We start from the raw sequence: 21,593 nt of genomic DNA on the forward strand, positions 1-21,593 counted from the left end.
GCGGCTGCGGCCCTCGCCCGGCCGCGCCGCTGCTTCTGGCGGCCGAGAGCGGCCTGGGGCGGCCTTCTGCAGCTCCAGGGAGGCTGCCCCGGCCCTCTCCCGGTCGTGCCGCCGCCGCCGCCAGGACCGCGCCGCTTGCTCCTGCGCCGGGAGCCCAGGTAAGCCTGCGGGGGGGGGAGGGGTTATAAGCCGACCCTCGGCTTATACGCGGGTGCCTAATTTTTCCCCATTTTTGGGGAGAAATTAGGCACCTCGGCTTATACGAGGGTCGGCTTATACACGGGTATATACGGTACATCACCAAAGATGGTGTCAGCGTCAAAAAGCCGACCCCTTTTTTGTTTGCACAAGTGCACTAGCAGAACTGCACCCTAGCGAAAATTAAAAGCAATGCTGGTGAGAAGGATCTAAACGCCAAATTTGATGCTTTGTGTGTGGCTTTCCTCTGTAAGCATTAGAGGGGGGGAGTGTATGTTTATTTCCTAGGAAACAAAAAAGGAAGAGTCATTTTATATGTAGGGAAAGGCAGGACGCTAATAGGAGGGGGGGCACTCCTGCTAACAATGTTGCTTTGCTTGGGGAAAAAACCACGAGTTTAAATGAACGTCTGATTGTTAAAGCTTCGTAGCCCACTATCATTTACGAAGTATCAGTAGTGCTTTGTGTAGCCCCCCCGCCCCCCCAAAAAAGTGTGTGGGAAATGTAGGGGGAATGGGAAGGGGGAAGGCAGCATGGTACGAACAATCTCATCAGATCTTATATGCTAAGAAGGGTCAGTACTTGGAAGGGAGACCTCCAAGAAAGACTCTGCAGAGGAAGGCAATGACAAACCACCTCTGCTTAATCACTTGCCTTGAAAGCCCCTTTCTGGGGTTGCAATAAGTTGGCTACGACTTGACAGCACTTTACACGCACGCACACAAACATGGGGAGGGAGGAGGAGAAGGAGGAAACAGGAGGGATGGTATTGGGTATGGATTCTCGCGGTGCATAGTAGGGTGTGTGGATTTTTTGAGAGAACAAATTTGGAACAAGAATTGTGCTCAGAGAGTCAAACCGATCCGCTAACGCTTTAAATAGAAAGATCGCCATATAAGCGCTCATGGAATATGCAGGGAAAACACGAAGAGAGCCCAAACTAACCCCTGGATGAAGCCAGACATATGCAGAATGGTGGGGGAGGGGGGAGACGTTACATGGAAATATAATGAGTGAAAATGTAACTTGAAAAATAGCCCTACTACTGTTAGAAAAACAAAAAGGGAAACGGAAAGATCTTTTGGACTTCTTCCACAGAGACTATATGTCCTGGAATTAGTGGTATGGGGAGGTGTGTTCTCCCCCCACCCCGCGTTGTCCTGAGCATCATGGTTCATTTGTGCAACTCCTTAATTTCTCAGGCTTTTTCCCAAACCAGCTTTGTTGCAAAGTTTTAGGAAAGATCACAGCCAAGCCTGCATGGCTGCTGTCCAGACAGGACAGTTCAAATTGTCTCAGTCTTGCCCACATGGCAGCCATTTCCTGTGCCCCACAGAAACCATTACCCCATCCACTCTGTGGGGCTTTTTTGGTTTTTTAAATCGGCAATTGAATATCACTATAATAATCTATATTATAGTGCCCCTTTTGTTGCAGAGATACATCTTTTCCCCATATATTGCCATAATGAATGGGGCTAGAGACTTACCTTATTCTAATGAAAGCTGGGAATTCAAAGAGCCTCATACACAGATAAATATAACTATATTAAATTGCTGATTTTTTTAAAGCCCCAGTGGCATGGGGGGAGAGTCACCACCACAGCAGCAACAGGAAAACCTAAACAGGCCCATTCTGGTGTGGGAGACCCATTGTACAACTTCACAGGAGAATCTGTAACAAAACTAACCTAAGGAAGCACCCATGACTGACAAACAGAGAAAGTGGCAGCTAAGAAAGGATACTGGATCAGGATGATGATTAGAGTGCCAGACTAGGGTCTAGAATCCCCACTCGTACCATGGAAGCATGCTGGGTGACCTTGGGCCAATCACACTCAGCCTAACCTACCTCATAGGATCGTTGTGAAGAAAAAATTGAGAAAAGGTTGGAAGCGGTTTTGAAAGTATTAGAAGCTCTTTTGGCTCCCAACCAGGGAGAAAAGCTGACTTATGGTGACCCCATAGGGTTTTCAAGGCAAGAGTCGTTCAGAGGTGGTTTGCCACTGCCTGCCTCTGCATAGCAACCCTGCTATTCCTTGCAGGTCTCCCATCCAAATACTTGCACAGGGTGTGTGACTGGCCCAAGGTCATAAAGCAAGTTTCCACAGCAGACTGGGGATTCAAACCTGGGTTTCCCAGATCCAACACATTAACAACCACACCATGCTGGCTCTCACTTTATTTCTGAATACCCTGCCCTTATGCCATAGAAATTGAGCCGGGAGCTATATGGGGGGGTCTACAGTGAGAGGTAGAATAAGCCTCTAGACTAGATCAGAACTCCCAGAGTGTTCCTTAGTACAGAACAATCAGAATTACGAGACAATAACGCTAAGGAAATGAACAGCACCACCTATTGGATGGAGGAGCTGCTTATACAATCATTACAATAATGACTGGTCTAAGTCCTTAGGAAGGGTGAATATTCTTTAGCAAGGTTTTGCCTTTTGAAGACTGGAACTGTAGCACCAGGGCTCAGTGGGCGCTTCCTTGTTGGGCAACCTGTAGAAATGAGGTAACAATCACTCTTTACTGCTCCTTTGTTCCTGGATAATATGTGCTAAGGCAAAACTCTCCATCCTTTGCCTGGAACCAATTTGAAAAAACTCCTACAGTCCTGTAAGAATTCAAATTCTTTCTGCCCTCTTACGATACAGAAAGTTGAAAAAACAGATTTCTGAAATACTTCCTTTTATGTCTGAAAATCATATAATCCCAGTTTCCTAGTTAAAACCTCTAAGTTTTTCTTCTCACTAGTATGCCTTAAAATTGAATCTTATTTCCCTGCCTATGATTACGTGTTTTCTTGCGTTTGTGTTGCTGGCAACCATATCTTTTAAACAGCCATAGAAAGAACTGAGGCAGATTCCTAGAAGGTGGAAGACATGCCGATTATTAATTGTTAAAAGTACATATGGGGTGGTAACTTCAATTGTGAGATTTTGAATTTTCATAGGAACCAACTAAGGATGCAAAAATGAGGACATAGTAAAACCCTTGCTCAGCTCTCAGGTTTGCCATAATCTTTAGCAGTATTTCCTTTAGAGGGGCCCTTTCTCCCCTCACAGGGAATTCCCAACCACGTTCAGTGTAGAACAGAAGCTGTCCTCTGATTACCTCTATTAATAAACTTCTGTGCTTGAAATGAAAAGTGTGTGGTTAAATTCCAATCCTTTCAAAAATGTTATCTGCTTCAAGACAGGAGATTCCAAACATTCCAAGGTATTCTCCAAGTTCACCATACCTGATAAATCAGATTGGGGACTTTAGAAAGGGAGCTTTGAATAGCAGAAAAATCTCCATCCGAGATTATTACTTTGAGTTTAGCCTCGAGTTCTGTGAGATAATGATATTCCATTGGTTCAGGAGTGTACCCTTCACCTGGTACTAACCATCCAGTTGCTTCTCCCTGCAAAAAGGATAATGAATTAATGTATACACCCAAATGACAGAAAGCCAACTGCATATGTTCTTTATGAGAGATCAATATTTTTCTTGTGGCAAACAGTTAACTAATCTGATCCAAAACTATAAGCATATTAAAAATATCATGTCTGCAAACCAAGCCTCAATTTTAAAAAAAATAAAAAGTACTTATAATTGCTTGAAGGGTAAAGGAAAAAGATAAAAAAATATCTTCTGAAGCAATTGAGTGAAATCTCAAATTTGCTACACAAATTTTCAAAGTAAAATATGTTATAAGGTAATCAGCCCATTCCTGACTTTTAAGGACGAAAGTCCTCAGGAGGCCAGGAAGGTGCTGCGCCAGTGTTGGAGCCCCCCGCTCCAGCACCTGGGCTACTTATGCCGTTGTAAGTGACCGCAATGCTGGCAGGGAGGCCTGGACTCTGGTCTCCCAATGCTGCCATGACAGCGCTGCCCCCGGACGCCGGCTGGGCCTTTTGCCAGCATCTCACTGGCATAAAGGCCCACGCCGGCGTTCTGGGGGGCATGCCAGTGTCCCGGGGGGTGTTCCCTGTAGGGTGCCTGTATGCAGCCTCCTGTCCCCTTTCGCCTCAGTACGCCACCAGGACGAACAGCGTTGTTGTGCCTGCTTTTTAGCAGGCACAGCCTCGCTGTTTTCAGTGGGGCAAAAAGCCCCATTTAAAAAACAAAAAGCATTTAAAAGGCTTTTTTCGAGCTTTTGGCAGCCAGGAAACGGGTTAGGATGTGCCACGGCAGCACCTCCTCCCTGTCGTCCCCGGCTATCGACAGCTCAGGAATGGTTTGAATATCTTGAGGTATGTTCAATATTTACATAATCTCTTTTACACTTTAATATAGCCCTACTGATTTTAATCTGTCTGTGGAAATGAAATTTGTCACATACATCTGCTGCCAATACATTTCCAACTGATGAACTATCCTTTTCCAGATGCACAGTAAATGCTACTAGACTGATGAAAAATTTGAGAGATATCTGTGGCTAAGAGCATTCCCATACTGAGCTTTTAAAAAAATTTAATCGTATTTTCAAACTGTATGGAAAACAGCAGGTAATTAGAGATGCCACTTCCATTGGGAAGTACTTCAGGGTCATCCAGGAAGGCAATACTCACCTGGCCAATCATACATACATAAGGAAGTCTATATCATATTTGAAAATTATTCAGAATCACCATTCTAAAGGAAATGTATAGTATCCCACTACTGATTAAGTCCCTAATTTTCCGTGATGGGGAAACAAGTAACTACTCACAAGGCAGACTGGCTATTTTTGAATCTTGATCCGCTGAAGGCATTCTCTTGGATATTTCAAGTCTGGAGATTGGGGTGGGGGGGCTCACAAAGTTAATCCAAACCAATCAAGGTGGACTTATTCTAGACTGCTAAATAAAACAGTGTTGGCAAACCAGCTTTCAAATGAGTTCACTGCACAGATCTTTCCCTTTTATTAAGCCAGCTTCAGAAGGGGGGGGGGTCTCAGCAACAGAGTAAAATGCTGCTTAGAGAACTGTATGGGTATCTTCCAAAATTACTCACACACATACCACTTGCGCAAACATTTGCTTCATTTATGGAAAAGTTTAAGCAAGAGGGGATGGGTGGGATTTCTGCCAGTTCCCCCATGCAATCCTCTGTCCTGCATCCCACTCTGTCAAGTCAAGTTTATTAATACCGTCGACTGACCAATCACATGCCAACACATCAAACCACTCTGTTTCTGAGATCTCCCAACCTTCTGAAGCAGGTTTTTGGGTAGATTTGGTGGGAAGGAAGAAGGGAGAAAGGCCTGTTCTATGAATGCGGTCGATTCGTGGTTCAGTGAATATTTATATAAAGTTATCCCTACAATAAAACAAAATAATAAGGGAGAGAGGAAATAGCCCATAGTTAGGAACAGACTACACTGAATAGAAGTTTCTTTATGATACAAAAATATGCCGAACTTTTCAAATTCCTGCATATGCAGTAATTACAGTTATTGAAAGCTAAGCAATAGGGGTCCTTGCTCATACTTATACTTTTTGACCACCTCTCAAGGAATAAGAAGTTAATTACTGAACAGTAAGTAAAGTCAAGCCTTTGTTTTCCAGCACTCATGGAAAATAGGGGGTGCAGATTAATCAAATGTTCTGGATACTCAAACGTACTTCTCTGCCCCTCCCCCTGCACAAGGGAATCTCCATTGGGAACACCATGGTAACAGCCCCCATGCCCAGCAGGACCCTTCCACCCCCATCGCACCCCTCAAGCCATCCTACACAGCAAGCAGACAAGCAGGACAGCTGCCTGAATGCACTGCAGAAACACTGGCTCTGGACAGCTCAAGGCAGGCTGAGGGGGAAGGAGGCACCCGTTAGCTAGTACTGCCAGCGGTCAGAAGTCCTGCAGTGGCTAGAGGCAACAAGCTGACCTATTACCCCATGCCCTAAGCTACCTGGTACACCCTGCAAGGTGTACAGGACTAGAGTGAACCCACAAGGAAAGAGCACTGCTGTGTAGCCAGAGACAAAATGGAAGTTTTCTGGCGTCCATCTTTGCAAACACTCTAGAGCTGACAAGGCAAGTACAGAGTAAAATGCTGCCTCCCCCAGTCCTGTGCCAGGTGTAACCTGGAGAACAATGAGAAAGAAACTGCCCTCTTCATATCTAGATATCAGCTAAACCCATCAAGTCTCACCATACCCCTCTGAGTCATGCTCTCTTTCCTGGGAACCTCTCCCAAAAACATCCTCCCTCATCTGTAAATCTATAACAGAACTTAATCCAGAAGAATCTAGATATTGTTCCTACCTCCTGTCTTTTCTCACTCAAACTTCTTAACTAATCAAAGAGCAATCAAGCCTCTGTCCACCAGTAATGTTTGGTCACCGGTGACTTCATAGTGCCCCAGGATACATTTTGGGTATAAATATCTCCCCTCTCACAATGGTAAGGTGTGTGTTGAACTCCACATGCACCCCACTGGCTTGCTTGCGGGCCCCTTCTCTTTCCCTTCCTGCAGCCGCCATTTTGGAAGCTGCACCTCTGATTGGCCCCTCATATCCTTATGTCCACCCCTCCTACTTTTTATTTCCTAGTTCTTGAGTGTATCAGGTTTTGTGTGCTTTGCTGTGCGTGTGTTTAAAGTTGCTTTTACATAAAAACCAAATTAATCTTAAACCAGATCTCCTCTCTATTAAGAGTTTTTCACAGGGATTTGATCTCTGTATACAAAGGGTAAAACATCCTGGTTACCCCTCCCTCTTGCAAAATAGAGTCTCCCCAGCTAATTCCCCAGTCAAAAGGGGAGACAATGTAATTTGGGTAAGACCAGCCAGCTGGAAAGACTGGTTTGGGGTACCAGCATGCCTGAGGATGCAGGGGTTTGGTGGCTGAGTAGGAGCTTGCCCTCTGGGTAATGCTGGATAATTGAGTGTTTTGGATAATCAAGTGCAGGACATCAAAACTTTTACTGTAGAATTCTTTGCGGGTCAGCTCTTAATAGCCCATAGAAAAAGCTTCTAGAAATATAACTAGAGGGAGAGTATGGAAGACGGACATCTAAAAATAGTCCCAAGATTTTATTTATTATAGTTTTGATAAAGAAAATTAAATCAGATTTTAAAACACTGATTTTTTGAAGAAGAATTGGTTTTTATACCCCCCCCCCTTTTTCTTGACTTTTAAGGAGTGTCAAAGCGGCTTCCCTTCTCCTCCCCACAACAGACACCTTGTGAGGTAGGTAGGGCGGAGAGAATTCTAAGAAAACTGTGACTAGCCTAAGGTCACCCATCAGGCTTCATGTGGAGGAGCGGGGAATCAAACCCGATTCTCCAGATTAGAGTCCGCCACTCATGTAGAGGAGTGGGGAATCAAACCCGGTTCTCCAGATCAGAGTCCACTGCTCCAAACCACCACTCTTAAGCACTACACCACACTGGCTTTCTTGAGGATAATATCCATCAGTATATGGGGCAGAAGGAAATCTTCATGCACAAGAATCTGCACAGATCTAAGGTTCCACTCTATGCATCAGCTGAAATTCTTTCCCCAGCAAGAGAAGTGAAAGAGGATTCATTGCATTAATGTTCTGTTAGAAAAGCACATATGTAAATGTATACTCTGAACATTACAGTAGTATATCAATCTAGATTAATATTCTTGTACCTCAATAACTTGCATAATTTCCCTGTTCTCATCTTCAGTATCTTTCAGTAATTCTGATAGCCTCTTCTTCTCTTCCTCCAGCATAACCACTTGGTTCCCAAACTCCTTAACCAACTGAACAAAGAAAGCAGTTTGTAAAATGGAAGGCTTTGGAGACTGATACCAGAACACTGGTATCAAATCTTAAGTATTCAAATCAGGTTGATAGCAAAGCAAAACACAACAACTTATAACAGATGATAGATTTAGTGGCCTGCAGAGAAGAACTTGGGGACTCTTCAAGTTTTTATGTATAGGTATTTCTATAAACAAGTATAACACAAACACTACATCTTCTGGTGAACTTGTCTGTGCTGTGCCATTCGCACAGCAAATGCAGAATCCCTCAGCAAGATCTAGAGACTCTTTGACTGCAGCCCACAGTACTCAACAATGGCCTGCCTTATAAGTTCCAAGAAGCCCCCCACTCTCCCAAAGACAAGGCAGGACAGGGCATGTTAGAAAGGTTTTTGGAGCATAAATCATTGGACTTTGTGATCCTCTAGATCGTGTATTTATCAGTCATTTTATCATGTATATTTCACTGGTTGTTTGTATTGAAATGTGATTATACCAATTTATTTTTTGATCTTGTAAGTGACTGTCAGGTGACCTGAATGAAAGAAACTCAAGATATTATGATAAAACAAAGTGACCATAGAGAAGAAGGCCAAGAAAACTATAATGGTAAAACCCAGTGCTCAAGGAAACCATGCCTTCTGCTGCATGGAGAACAAGTTAAGGCCAGACTACATGTGACAGCAGAAGACCCAGGACTTGAAATATGGGTCTATCTCAAGCATGTGTAGAACAGAAGATGGGGGGGGGGGGGATACAATTTAAGGCATTAACAGGTGTGTGGACACAGGGCCCCCTGCCCCCCGCTGTACACATTTCTCCCAGCTGAAACTCACTTTCAATATTGGAATTCAGCTTGAGGGGAAATTATCCCAGGGGATGGACAGACTACGAGAGGAAAAGCAGCAAGTTTAGGAAGGGGATAAGGTGACATCTCTCACTTCTTCCCCCACTTTTCACTATAAAAATGTTTCATGCATAATTCATGCAAATCTACTTTTAAAGGTACAGGTCTGTCACTGTCATGTCACCTATGCCATAAGATCTGTACCAGCACCCAGTAAAGTTATTGGTGTATAACTAATATACCAGAATCTGCACAGATACTGTAACAGTGGATAATCTGGCTGGATAAGCCTCCATCACACCATCCATCCAAAGAAAAGATTGTTTATATCAATTATAGATGCTACTTTCAGTAAGTTCTAATATTTTCCTTGAAAAAATGTGATCATCACAAAGTGATAAGAATCAAACACATTCCTTTTCCTACCAACTCAGCACAAGCTAACTGTTATAGCATAGTTAATCAGTCACAATCAACTCCTAAATTATTTTCATGAGGCCTGACAAAGACTTCCTGCTTTTAAAGGCAGACCTTTTAAATACATACCTCTATGTTCTTTTTAATAAAATTACGAGGTTTTTTAGAACTTGTTTCAGTTTTCTGATGCACATTTTCTGTTTTATTTATTGAGCTTCTTGTTCTCTCTGCATTTAAACAACCTGCAGCAAAGAAAAACAGTGCCAAAGTACAACTGTAGGCTTTAAAACAAAGAAGCAGCATAAATTTATCCATATGATAAAAGAATAAGCCTTCAATTTAACAGCAGCTTTTGATACCATCAGTCATGTTATCCTTCTGGACCACCTTTGCTGGCTGGGATTGGGAAGCACAATTCTGCAGTGGTTCCTGTCCTACCTGGAGGGTAGGTTTTAGAAGGTGGTGCTGGGGGACTGCTGCTCAGCCACTTGGCCTTTGACCTAGGGGATCCCACAAGATTCCATCTTGTCCCCTACACTGTTTAATGACTACATGAAACCACATTGGGTTCAGTCATCCAGAGATTTGGGCACAGTTATCACCAACATGCGGATGGCACTCAGCTCTATTTCACGCTTCCAGCTGATCGCAGGGGGCTGTAGAAACCCTGAACCAGGGCCTGGAGGCAGTTTTGGAGTGGATGTGGGCTAATAAACTGAAGCTTAATACCAAGACAGAAATGCTACTGGTGAGAAGAAGATCTCACCTGGGATTTAAGGTGCCACCCGTTCTGGGTGGGGTTGCACTCCACTTGAAGGAACAAGTCTGTAGTCTCGGGGTGCACTCTGACCCAGGCCTCCTGTTGGATAAGCAGGTGGCAGTTGCGGCCAGGAGTGCCTTTTACCAGCTTTGACTAGCTAGTCAGCTGCAGTCTTTCCTGGGCAGAAAAGATCTGGCCACTGTGGTGCAGACCCTGGTTGCAGTTGGATTAAATTACTGCAGTGCAGTTTACAAGGGCTGCCCTTGAGCAGTGTTCAGAAACTTCAGCTGGTGCAGAAAGCTGCCGCTAGGATGTTTACTTGGCCTGCCTACACTGGCTCCCAATTTGTTTCCAGGCACAAGTCAATGTGCTGGCGTTAATCTATACGGTTTGAGACTCACAAACCTGAAGGACCGCCTAATCCTTATGAACCCACCCGACCACTATGGTCATCTTCAGAAGCCCTATTTCTGGTGTCCCTGCCTTGTGAGATTAGGCAGGTGGCAACTGGGGAGATAGCCTTCTCGGTCATAGCACCAAAGCGGTAGAATTCTCTACCACAAGGGAGATTTGTCTATCACCTTCTGTTGCCATCTTCCTCCAGCAGAGGAAGACTTTTTTGTTTTGTTTGGCATTCCCTCAGTGATTTCTCCTTCCTGGCCAAAGTTTTAATTGTTGTTCTCGTGTCTTTGTATTTTAGCTCTGATTTTAATTGCTTTAACGATCTGTGGGGGGGTTGGGGGTGTAAATGTGATTTTATTATGTATGTTTTAATTTACTGGCCACCTTGGTGGCTGTTCTGATGGCAGAAAGGTGGGGTATAAATTTTGTAAATAAAAAAAATCACTTTTTAATCATATACATGTGTATGTAGCTTTGGACTCTATTATTTCAATAACTTTTTCAGTAACATGACTAACAAGAGAATTTCAACACAAACTCATCACATGTAGCCCCCCTCACAGTTTCCAAACTAGTAAGCACCACAAGCAGTAAAGAAATAGTAACCATGTTTATTCAGAAGTTATACCCATTGATATGAATAGGACTTGCATTAAAATAAATATGCATAATATGCATACTACTGATTGTGCAATGGCTACCATAATATTTTAAGTGAACTTTCCCCAGAAAAGTTGTTCTGTAAGCACTGACACTTCTACATACAGCCATTCTAAATGACGAAAATGTATTAGAGTAACATCTTGTGAACTTGTGACAAAAATATCAACCTCCTCATTCTGAGAACTGTATCACTAAGAAGGATGGTTAATTACACTACAAAGATGGTGAGCAATTTCCTCAACATCTCCTCTGGGCATACAGCAGGGTATCACTGGGAGAGCGGGGGGGGGGGGGTAGTTGTGAATTTATTGTGTTGTGCAGGTGGTAGAACTAGATGACCCTTGAGGTCCCTTCCTGCTCTATTTTTCTACATTTCTAAAAGATTAGTTAATAATAGTGTAAGTTCATTAATGATAATACAGATCTGATATGTTGCCTTGCAAACACTCCTGCCACTATTAAACAACCCAGTTTGTTCAGGCAAAAGATGACTTACTTAAAGTAACTGTCACTTTCTCACTGAAAGATGAGTGACTCCCAAACTATATATCTGTTGCAAAAGATATATTCACATAACCACTGATATAGCACCAACTGCATGCTTTTTGAAAACAGCGATTACCTTTTTACAATAAAGTCTTAGAAAACAAGAGCACATTGCTACATCTTGTACCTTGCTTGACTGGTCTTCCTCTGTATTCATAATTTTCTGAATTAATCTGTGTATGAAATACACCAATAAACATTTCATCTTCATCAATAGGAGCAGGCTCTGTTAATGAAATATTATTAAATTACTGCAAAACATTGCACCTTGAAATTAAAAATTACCCAAACAAAGTAGATTCCATATAAATGAAATTGTGTACATTGTATCCTGATAATTGGCACTGTAATAAGCATATAATCTCCTCCCACTTGGACGCACATTTTAATGTGGTGAGGGAGTTTGTGTTTGTGAAGCTGAGAGTAGTTTAGACTAAGGGTGTGCATTAAAAAATGTGGGGTTTTTTGGATTTGCGTATAGTGAAGCCAAAAAATATCAGTGTACTTGATATCCCTAGATTCCAGTACCAGTATGGTAATCAAATTATTTTGCTCCAGTATAACCTATGAGGAAGTTATCTGGGGGTCTGAGGGGGTAGTTTTTTAAGCTACAGAAGAGCTGCTGGTGCCTGGTCCACAGAAGAACCCCAAGTCTGAAGAAGATTGAGTCAGGGGGTTGAATTCTATGAGCCCCCAAAGAAGGTGCCCCCATCCATCCATTATTGTTTCCAATGGGGGGGGGCAGCCTTTTTTCCCCTTCAGGGCAAAAGCAAAAAGGCATTCCTATAGTAACCACAGGTCAATGCCTCCCATGCCAAGAACCAACACAAGCCCAACAGAACCAAAGCAGAACCCAGGAATCCCACAAGCCAATGTGGCAAGCTCAACAGAATTAATATCAAACAAGAGAATCCCAGTAGAACAAATTCTACTATTCTAATAGCAAACCAGAGAATCCCAGTAAATAATTCAATCAAGGGGAGCACTTTTGCAAGGCCAGCTGAACCAATGGCAATGTGTAGATGCCCAGCAGAACCCAGGGCCACTCTGGTTGTGTTGGGCTTGCACTACCAATGTCAAACTAGAGAATTTGCATGGGTTCTAGATCAAATCAAGCTTGACCTCTCCCTAGAAGCTAAAATGACTGAACTGAGGCTATCGTTCTCTGGCCACATTATGAAAAGACAAGACTCACTGGAAAAGACAATAATGCTAGGAAAACTTGAAGGCAGCAGGAAAAGAAAAAGACGCAACCTGAGATGGATTGACTCAGTAAGGGAAGCCACAGCCCTCAGTTTGCAAGACCTGAATAAGGCTGTTAACGATAGGAGGTTCGGAGGTCATCAATTCGTAAGGTCACCACAAGTCAGAAACAACTTGACGGCACATAACACACACATAGGGCTAATTAGTTAATTACATTTCATCTATTATTTTCAAGTTAACCAAACTCTTGAGACAAAATGAGCTTGACAAGTTAAGATGCAGGTATGCAGTACAACAGCCTTAGGCAAGGAAGATCTGGAAACTATTTAAACTATGCTGCATTCTCCTGGCCAGTGAATCAGAATACACATGAGGCATTTGATCCATATAGCAAAAATTACCTTTGCAAAGTAAAAGGAAGCGGTGGGGTCTTATTTAACATTTGTTTTAGTTAACACCTAAAATAGTGAGCTTTTATATTGAACAAAGAGAATCTAAAAGCATATTATATTATCAAATACTGACATCTACTGGTAGTATTAGTCAGCTCACAATAGTCACCTCAACTCACCTTACTTTCTTTTAAAAGTTAATGCCATGATTAGAACTTTTAGAATGCAGGTTACTGGCAAGGCATATATTTTGCCTTCATGTATGTTGCCTAGCTGACCCTTAGGTGCTTAACAACAACAACAGCGTTGTGTCTTTTGCTTTCCTAAATTCTTTTCACCCCCACTGTTACGAAGTTCATTTAGCCAGAGGTATCCAGACTCTTAGACTTAAATAGACATTTGGTTCAGTTCAGACAAAGCACAATTTATTTTAAAACTATAATTAGTTTGTGAAATCAGAACTCAGCTTGTGGATAATCATTCAAGTCAGAATGTGTATGATCCTGGTTTGATGTAGCCTGTTGATGCAACTCACCATCAATAGTGGAGGGGCCCTCAATCACATTAAGAGCAGCTAGTTTAATTAAGTCATGGTTTTGTGTGACATCTGAACCAAGCTAATAAAATATTGAACTCTGTATTCAGTGCTACATGGTTTCTAGCCCAGCATCTTGTCCACACATAATAGATGGAAGATAATGAGTCAAACACTATTTTAATGTATCATAAAATGGCCCAACTCTAAGATTTTATCAGATTATTCATCACTACTGTTGTCACAGTCATAATCCAATAGATGCATCACATGTGCATAACCACATTCCACACAGCAAATGCAAAACCAAGGATATGCTAACAGTGAAAATGTAGTCTCTCTTGGAGGGAGGGGGAAGCAGCTACAACAACTCAAAAAACAACTGCACATTTATAGCAGCAAAAATAATTGTCTGAAATAGTAACTGCTGCGAAGATAGTGGAGAATGTTATTTTCTGGGATATGCTTTAAAAAGACTATTTTCAGCAGTCAAGAAACTGAACTGGTTAGTTATAAAAATTCTTTAGTTAATCTACCAAAAGAGTGAACTGAAAAATGAAATTGTTTTAACTATGAAGAAAATAAACAACCGATCAATTACAAATACACCTTTGTGATAAATTCCAGAATACACAGCAGGACTTAATTCAGGAAAACATGCATAGCATTGGGCAGCAAATCCTGTAAACTCATATTATTATGAAGGAATGGAGATCAAAGTATTCTGTTTGCAGAAGTATCCCTTGACAGCTAAACTACTTGATACCTAGCTGAGGTTTCATATAGCAATTTGGAAGGCTGTGATTGGCTGCAGACTTAGTTGGTGTCCTGAGCTATGTTGGCTGAGTGATTAACACAACAGAGGTGCACAAACTGATCAAACTAGAGGAAGCTTTATTCAGGAATTAACATATTTGACAGCAAAGAGGAGAGACACTGGTAAGTTCATAATTACGTCACTAGCTGAGATGGAGAGTTGTGGAACTTCTGACAGGAAGTGGGATATTGCCCTAAGAGTAGCAATCTGGAGACAGACAAGGAATGGCACTTATCAGGAAAGAAGCTCCTGACCTCCCTATCCTATCTAACTGGTCTTTCCTCTTGCTTCCCCCCTCCCCCTACAGGGTCGTCTTCTCTTATTTTTGTACACCAGACATTGCTTATTCCAACAAGCTGAACAGGTGCTGGGAGGGGGGGAAGGCACTTTATTTTTTTTTCACTTGCTTGAGTGTTTATGGATGTTTTGGTGATATACTAGGGATTCTGATGGCATAACAATGCATGGGGCCCTGTCCAGGGCTAGAGAGGCTTAGGAAGCCAACTAAGCCCCCACTTCACCCATGACATGCCCCTTCTGTTGCCCAGTTCTACACCAGCGCTATGCTTAATTGCCATACGAGTCCCTTTGGAAATGGGGTTTAGGATGGTGCAATTAGCCCAATATATTAAGCCACACTGGCCTCAACCTTTAAGTTTTGTTAGGTGTACAGCGGCAATTCCATATTCAGATTCTCAACAAACATTTAACACCGAAATAGAAATGAATGGGTCTGAAAACACAATGGTCTGACGAATCTCTATTCCTATTTTTAATTATTCAGGATTTTGTTTGCCCCCCCCTTTCAAGGAATGTTTTACAAGTACAATTGGGGGGGGGGGGTTACAGACATTTTTAAGGCCACTTCATACAATCTTCTGATTTAGTGGCTGCCATGTTGACACAGTTAAATTGTACAGATTTCCAGTCATCTGATCCCATGCTAATTATGAATCATGGCAGCAAACAGCTGCCATCACATACAACATACAAACCAGAGAGAATGTTCAGCAGCTCACTACAAACACTCTCTTTTCCAGGGTATGACTTGAACAGTGTATAGTTCCAGAGGGGAGGGAGTTGCATTTTTCCAGCTACTCAACATTTTGCATTGGGGTGGTGGGGAAATGCCATTTCCTTGCACCTGATACGTTCACTGGGAGATCATCAACAGGATCTAACCCCACAGATAACAACGTGACTTCCTCCTTGCCCTGCCCAGGACACCCCTGTTTGAAGAGGATGACACCAATTTTGAACACTTGCTTGCCTTATCATACCTACCAGTGATACAGATTTGCCGGTCCTCTTTTTATGCCTCATGGGTGCTTTGCCTTTGCACAAGTGCAGACCTGCTGTCAACTTATGTAATGCCATCACTTTGCAAACTTTGGCTCACTGCATACATTTACCTGTGAGCATGTCCCACTGTACTGAGTTGGGCTTGCTTCAGACACGCACCTGATTGTAGACATATTTACTCTCCTTATTTTCTGTAATAGCACTGAAAAAGAAAAAAATGCCATTCCCTCATTTTTGTTACTTACCAGATGTTTCAGAGGCCAAAGCTAAAAACCTGTTGGTGTTTTCAACCTCTTCAGCATTCACTGAGGAACTTCGAAATGTCATGGACTATAAAAACACAACACAACCAAAGAGAATGTATGAAAAAAAATGAGGAAGCTGGGGTTGAACATGCAATGTCAGGTTTTCACACTGGATCCTCATTGCTATATGACATGTACAGCCTTTTGGGCATTTGGGGTCACAACTCATTTCTGCACAATATTCTATACATGTAATTGGGCTAGGAACAAAGAAAGATGTTGTCAATTTTTCTAGCATACCAATTACAATTTAAGTATGGTTTAAGTATACCAAGCTGCACCTGAGTATCAATAATACCATGCAGAAAGGGATGACAGAATGGAATAAATGCTGCCTCCCAGCTAGAAACCTGATATTAAAACAAAGCAAAACAAAACTGTATGCATAAATTTATCACAACAGTGTAGTTCATGCCAACTGAGCATCTGGGACCCACTATCATTAAAGATTCATGTTCCAAGACTGTAGATTCTGCAGATAAAGTCAGTGCAAGACCCTAAGCCAAGAGGCAATTCGATGTGTGTCAAGTTCAGTCGTAGATCATGACAGTTCCCACAAATATTCATTCACAAAATGACTTCAAAATTAAATCATATATTTGAGCTGTTTTGGTGGCCCTGACTGGGCCAGAAAGTGGGACATAAATCTTCTACGTAAATAAATAAAATCAATTTCTAACCTGAAGTTCTTCCCACAGTTTTGTTCTCATCTCTTTCCCTTGTTTTTTAATTGCCTTTTCGTGAGACAGTTTGCTTGCCAATATCTGGTCTAACCTTTTCATCTTCTCTATGGCTTGTTGGATGAGACGGTCTACATTGCTCTCTTTAGAGTCTTCCAGGTTAACTGTCAAATAGAAAATTACAATAAAACCTGATGCTAATACAGTTCAGTAGCTAACAGAAAAAGCTGTGATCCAGGAGGCACCAAGTGTCACCTCTGCCATTAGCTCACTTGGTAGCATTAGGCAAGCCCCATTCAAAAGAGGGCTTGGCCATCCCTTCTTCCTACCCAAACAGATTTTCCTCTATGGAAAGAGCAAGCTCCAGTAAATTCAAGAAAATAAGATAGTGTCAGCTTCTTGGCAATTAAAGTAATTTCTTCTTCTCTTAGCTTTTTGTTCTGCACAGCAGATGCCTAAGAATAACAGCAGCTATCCATCTGCCTTCCAGACACTCAAACTCAACTCTGGAAATATGTTTAGAGAAATAAGGTATCCAGGTTCAACTATGATTTGTCTCTTTGTTCCTCCCCTCAAAGGAAAAGAAGCCTTTATGCCAGATTTTGAAATAACATTTTTCATTCTTTGAATGATTAGAGTGCTGATTTCCTAACTTACATTAATCCCTCCAAACATACATACATGCAACCTGTGCCTACAGTCTCCCCCTACCCAATCTGAAAACAACAAGAATACCAGTTTGTAATTCAGCTTGTTCATCCTGAGGAACATTGCTGCAACTGGAACCCTTGCTTTCTGCACAGTCATCTTCAGAATCTGCTGGCCCTGAAATATACTCTGAAAAGCAGAAGCCATTCATGGAATCAACAACACTGTTATTAGAAACACTTGTTAAAATTTATATAAAAACATGATGTTATTGCATAGGGGAAAATATCTTGTGATTGGGACATAGACTAAGGGATGGGGTGGAGTTCTGCTTTACATTCTGTCAACCTCAAACACATCTCTTACAGTGCCATCCTAAGACCGCTTTCCCAGAAGTCAGCCCCATTGAATAGACTTGGGTGGGATTCTAAGTAGACCTGCTTGGGACTGTTTTTGTAATTACATGCAATGGATGTCTACTACCTCCTTGGATCTGTCCCCCTGGAGAAAATGGCTGCTTTGGAGGGTGGACTCTATGGCATTATACCCTGCTGAGGCCTTTTCCCTTCCAAAATTCTGCCCTCCTCAGACTTCACCACAAAACTTCCAGGAATTTCCCAATCTGGACACAGCAACCCTAGGCCTGGCCCCAAAGAATTATTTCTCAAAGCCCAAAATAGGACAGGAAAGGGCCCTGCACCTCCCACTCCCCTTTACTCAAAGAAACTGAAGTCTGAAAAGCTGTGGTTGGCAAGCAACAACCACTGAAGGAATCTGTTTTTTAAAGCGCTCCTTTTTATCATTTTTGGGTTTTTAAACCTCCCAATGTATTTTTATTTTAAGATGTCATATTTTTCTGCAAACCTGGGCCCTTTTCACAGCTTGTTCACAGCTCCAGTCACTGGATTTAAGTATCCAAAGATTGGGCCAACTTCGATATTAGAATGGAGGGGGTGTTTTTTTTTTGTTTTGTTTTTTGCCATCTTCTGGGTATGGAGTAGGGGTCACTGGGTGTGTGGAGGGGGAGGTAGTTATGCATTTCCTGCATTGTGCAGGGGGTTGGACTAGATGACCCTGGAGGTCCCTTCCAACCCTATGATTCTAATATAATAATAGTTTCATTGTTCAGAACTGCTGTCATTAATAGATCGCCCCTTTTATGATTAACATCAGTGCAAGTACTCATTATGTGCAAGTACAGACTTACCAAGTGAAAGACTTACCTCTAAATAAATATCGTATACTATTGTGTCAATTGGCTCTATGTCTAGAAATACTACAAAAGGATAAAGGGAGTAAAAAAATAGAATAGAACTTATCATGAAAGTCTCTCTACCATGTAAATAATAAATTGCTCTATTAGAGTTTAATTACTATGTATGCAAGTGAAATCATACTAGAAGCAACAGAAGTAGTGCCAAAGTACAAAATTTTGTTCTTATATATTAAGTCCAGTGAAATGTACTCTGTCATTCTCTTTTCTCTGTGTTCACGGAACTTCTCAACTGAGGCTCTATAAAACTAATAACAGGATTTTCCTACAGTTTTCTGTTTATTTACTTCATTTATTTACTTCATTATAATTTTCAAGGCAGAAAATTATAATATTGAGTTTTTCTACCCTGGAAATATAAGTATAGTAATTTTCATACCTTTCACCTGAGTTGTAGTCTGTATCAACTGCTGCAAAGTACTGTCCATTTTTCCTTCAGATATTCCACCTGAAGCATTTGGTTTTTTTAATTCATATTCATCATGTTCATCATCATTTTCTTTTGAATCATCTTCTGTGGGATTATGGCAAAGATCAAGGGAACAGTCAACCTAGAAATTGATGTAAAAATAGAATTTTTCAGCAATCGTATCATTTTTTGAAAATTATGGTTTACTACAATCTGGATCCATTAATAAAACTTACATTACAATGGTATATCTGATATGAAGTTCTGTCAAATCCTTAGACTGTAAGAAACATTTGACGTATTTAACAGATAATTTTGTTGGAGACTTGTAAATAAGCACTCACATGATCATTTATGATGACTAAAAATCACTTCTGGACATAAAAGCTTTTAAGAGATTGGTTCTCTTTCTTCTGTGCCACAAATGTGCATAGAGTGTGGTCTAAAATATTTGTGGCCTTATTTACAAGTCTGTTTGGAGGAGGAGGAGAACCAGAGAGTAAACAGGATGACAAATGAATCTCACGCTTGTACCAAAATAAATACGTTTAAAAGATTTATTCATAAAACGTAAATGAATAAGAAAGCAAACCTAAACAGGTGTACTCAGAACCCTACTCGGGTCCAGTCAATGGGGCTTATTTTCAATAAAATGTTCTTAGGATTGCACCATAAATGATGGCTAAGAATATTCCTTGAGAAAAGATCTCAAGAAAGTTGCTCAGTTAGGTAAAGGCCTCCAAGGAAGTGTTCTTCTTCTTCTTTTGTCAAAACATATCGGTATTTTACATTGTTCATGTCGAAGGGTACCAGTTTCAGGATCACCTCTCTTTTTTCACATAGGTAAGTTCTGGGACAAGGAATTATACATAATAGCTACATGTATGGTAAAAGTACATAAACATAAGACACATGCACCAAAGAGGGATTTTCTTGGTGTCTATAATACCAGTGTGAGCATAATTACAAGCATCAATAGCATATTGCAACAAAAAAGTGTGTCTTGTAGAAAAATTGGCAAAAGAATACAGTGGTCATAATAATTACCTTAGGAATGCCTGCCTCTGGTGTTAAAATCTCTAGGGATGCACTTAAAACTTTGCTTCTATGATTAATTCTTGAGCTAGAAGATGGCCTTGAAATTTCATCTAGGCTTCCTCTTGTAATATCCATTGTAATCTTAAGTAAACATATAAAGAGAGCACGAGATATATGGCATACGAACACACTAAACAAGTTCTAGGCTCTTGCCACCTGAAATCATCCATCTGTCCTCTTCCTCACAGATGTTTATTAGATGGAGACAGAGTTCACGCAGCCATTTGGAAGAGACTGGAGTTTAGTTAAGGGTCCAGTTTCTCATATTACCATGATAAGAATGCTTATGTAATTTGTAACACATGCCTAATAAAGGTTTTTTATTTGATTTGATTTGAATATAGACTTAATAAATCTGGCCACAGCTGTTCTCCTAGTGAAACAACTGCTTGATGATCTTATCCCAAGAATAATTCGCAATCCATGTTTATTGGATTTCAACAACACATTTTCAGTCGTTTTAGGGGAAGGACGTGAAGGCTGAGCTGGGAAGTCTGAGGCTACAATCCTAAACCTAAGCACAATTACTAGGGAGCAGTTCCTATTGAACACAGTGGGATTTACCTCTGAATATACATGTCTCAGATTAACACTATAAATCAGTTACATACTCCTTGCAACCTGACCACAGCTCAGTCCATTCAGTCTGCTGCATCAGCTCTTCACACAAGCCTTCAGTGGCACAGGAATACTGTGCATGGAGGAACTGGGGGGGGCCTGATGGGGGAGGCACCTCAGTCCTTTTCCTAAGGGTCAAGGGAACCCTTCTCTCTCCCTAGTTATGGTGCAGATTTGTTCTAGGAGACATAAATTGTATATGGTGTCGTTTAACTTCTTCGCCTCTTTAAAGAGGAGAGTTGGGATCCTAAAGGTTGAGAAAGGGTCCAGAAGACCCCACCACCAGCAGCACAAGATTTAGAAACAGCGAGAGGGCGCTATTTTGGATATATAAAAGTCCACCACCAACTCCATAATATTTCACACTAATAGCTATTTTCAGCTTTCTTCAAATACTGCCTTATAACTAAAATATGTATTTACTGATAGCCATTTTACATCTGTTTTCAGAGATGGTTGGAAATGCTAAATTAAAGCACACAGGGTCGGACAGGATTTGCAAATGAAGCCCTAAATTTCACTCACCCTGGACATATTACCGATAAAGCACCGCATAATAAACAACCAGCTATGAAAGACTCCGCTTCTTGGTTGCTATGGTAACACGTTCCCCCGGCCAGACGACGGAAGTAGGGCAGCAGCTAAGGGCGGAAGTTACAGTTCTAGCTTCTCCGAGCCACGTAGGCATGCGGAATCGATAAGCGGTTGAATAAAGCGTCCTTTACATTTGAATCTTCAGGTAACGTTTATGCCGGATCGGTATAG

The 21,593-nt window shown here is 41.5% G+C and overlaps 1 protein-coding gene across 1 annotated transcript in view; it reads right to left on the reverse strand.

The window, feature by feature from the left end:
* The window catches only part of FSIP1 (fibrous sheath interacting protein 1), a 71,722-nt gene extending 50,339 nt beyond the window's left edge, over positions 1-21,383 (reverse strand). The window contains exons 1-10 of the mRNA XM_056852213.1: positions 21,354-21,383; positions 20,160-20,291; positions 19,083-19,254; positions 17,518-17,607; positions 16,783-16,946; positions 16,043-16,127; positions 11,673-11,771; positions 9,304-9,416; positions 7,794-7,907; positions 3,445-3,609 (exon numbers count right to left, since the gene is read on the reverse strand). Of these exons, the coding sequence (XP_056708191.1) occupies positions 3,445-3,609; positions 7,794-7,907; positions 9,304-9,416; positions 11,673-11,771; positions 16,043-16,127; positions 16,783-16,946; positions 17,518-17,607; positions 19,083-19,254; positions 20,160-20,291; positions 21,354-21,383 (1,164 nt within the window). The remainder of the gene's footprint in view (positions 1-3,444; positions 3,610-7,793; positions 7,908-9,303; positions 9,417-11,672; positions 11,772-16,042; positions 16,128-16,782; positions 16,947-17,517; positions 17,608-19,082; positions 19,255-20,159; positions 20,292-21,353) is intronic.
* Between the last annotated feature and the right edge of the window lie 210 nt (positions 21,384-21,593).

The sequence above is a fragment of the Euleptes europaea genome, chromosome 6, assembly GCF_029931775.1.
Source record: "Euleptes europaea isolate rEulEur1 chromosome 6, rEulEur1.hap1, whole genome shotgun sequence".
NCBI lineage: Eukaryota > Metazoa > Chordata > Lepidosauria > Squamata > Sphaerodactylidae > Euleptes > Euleptes europaea.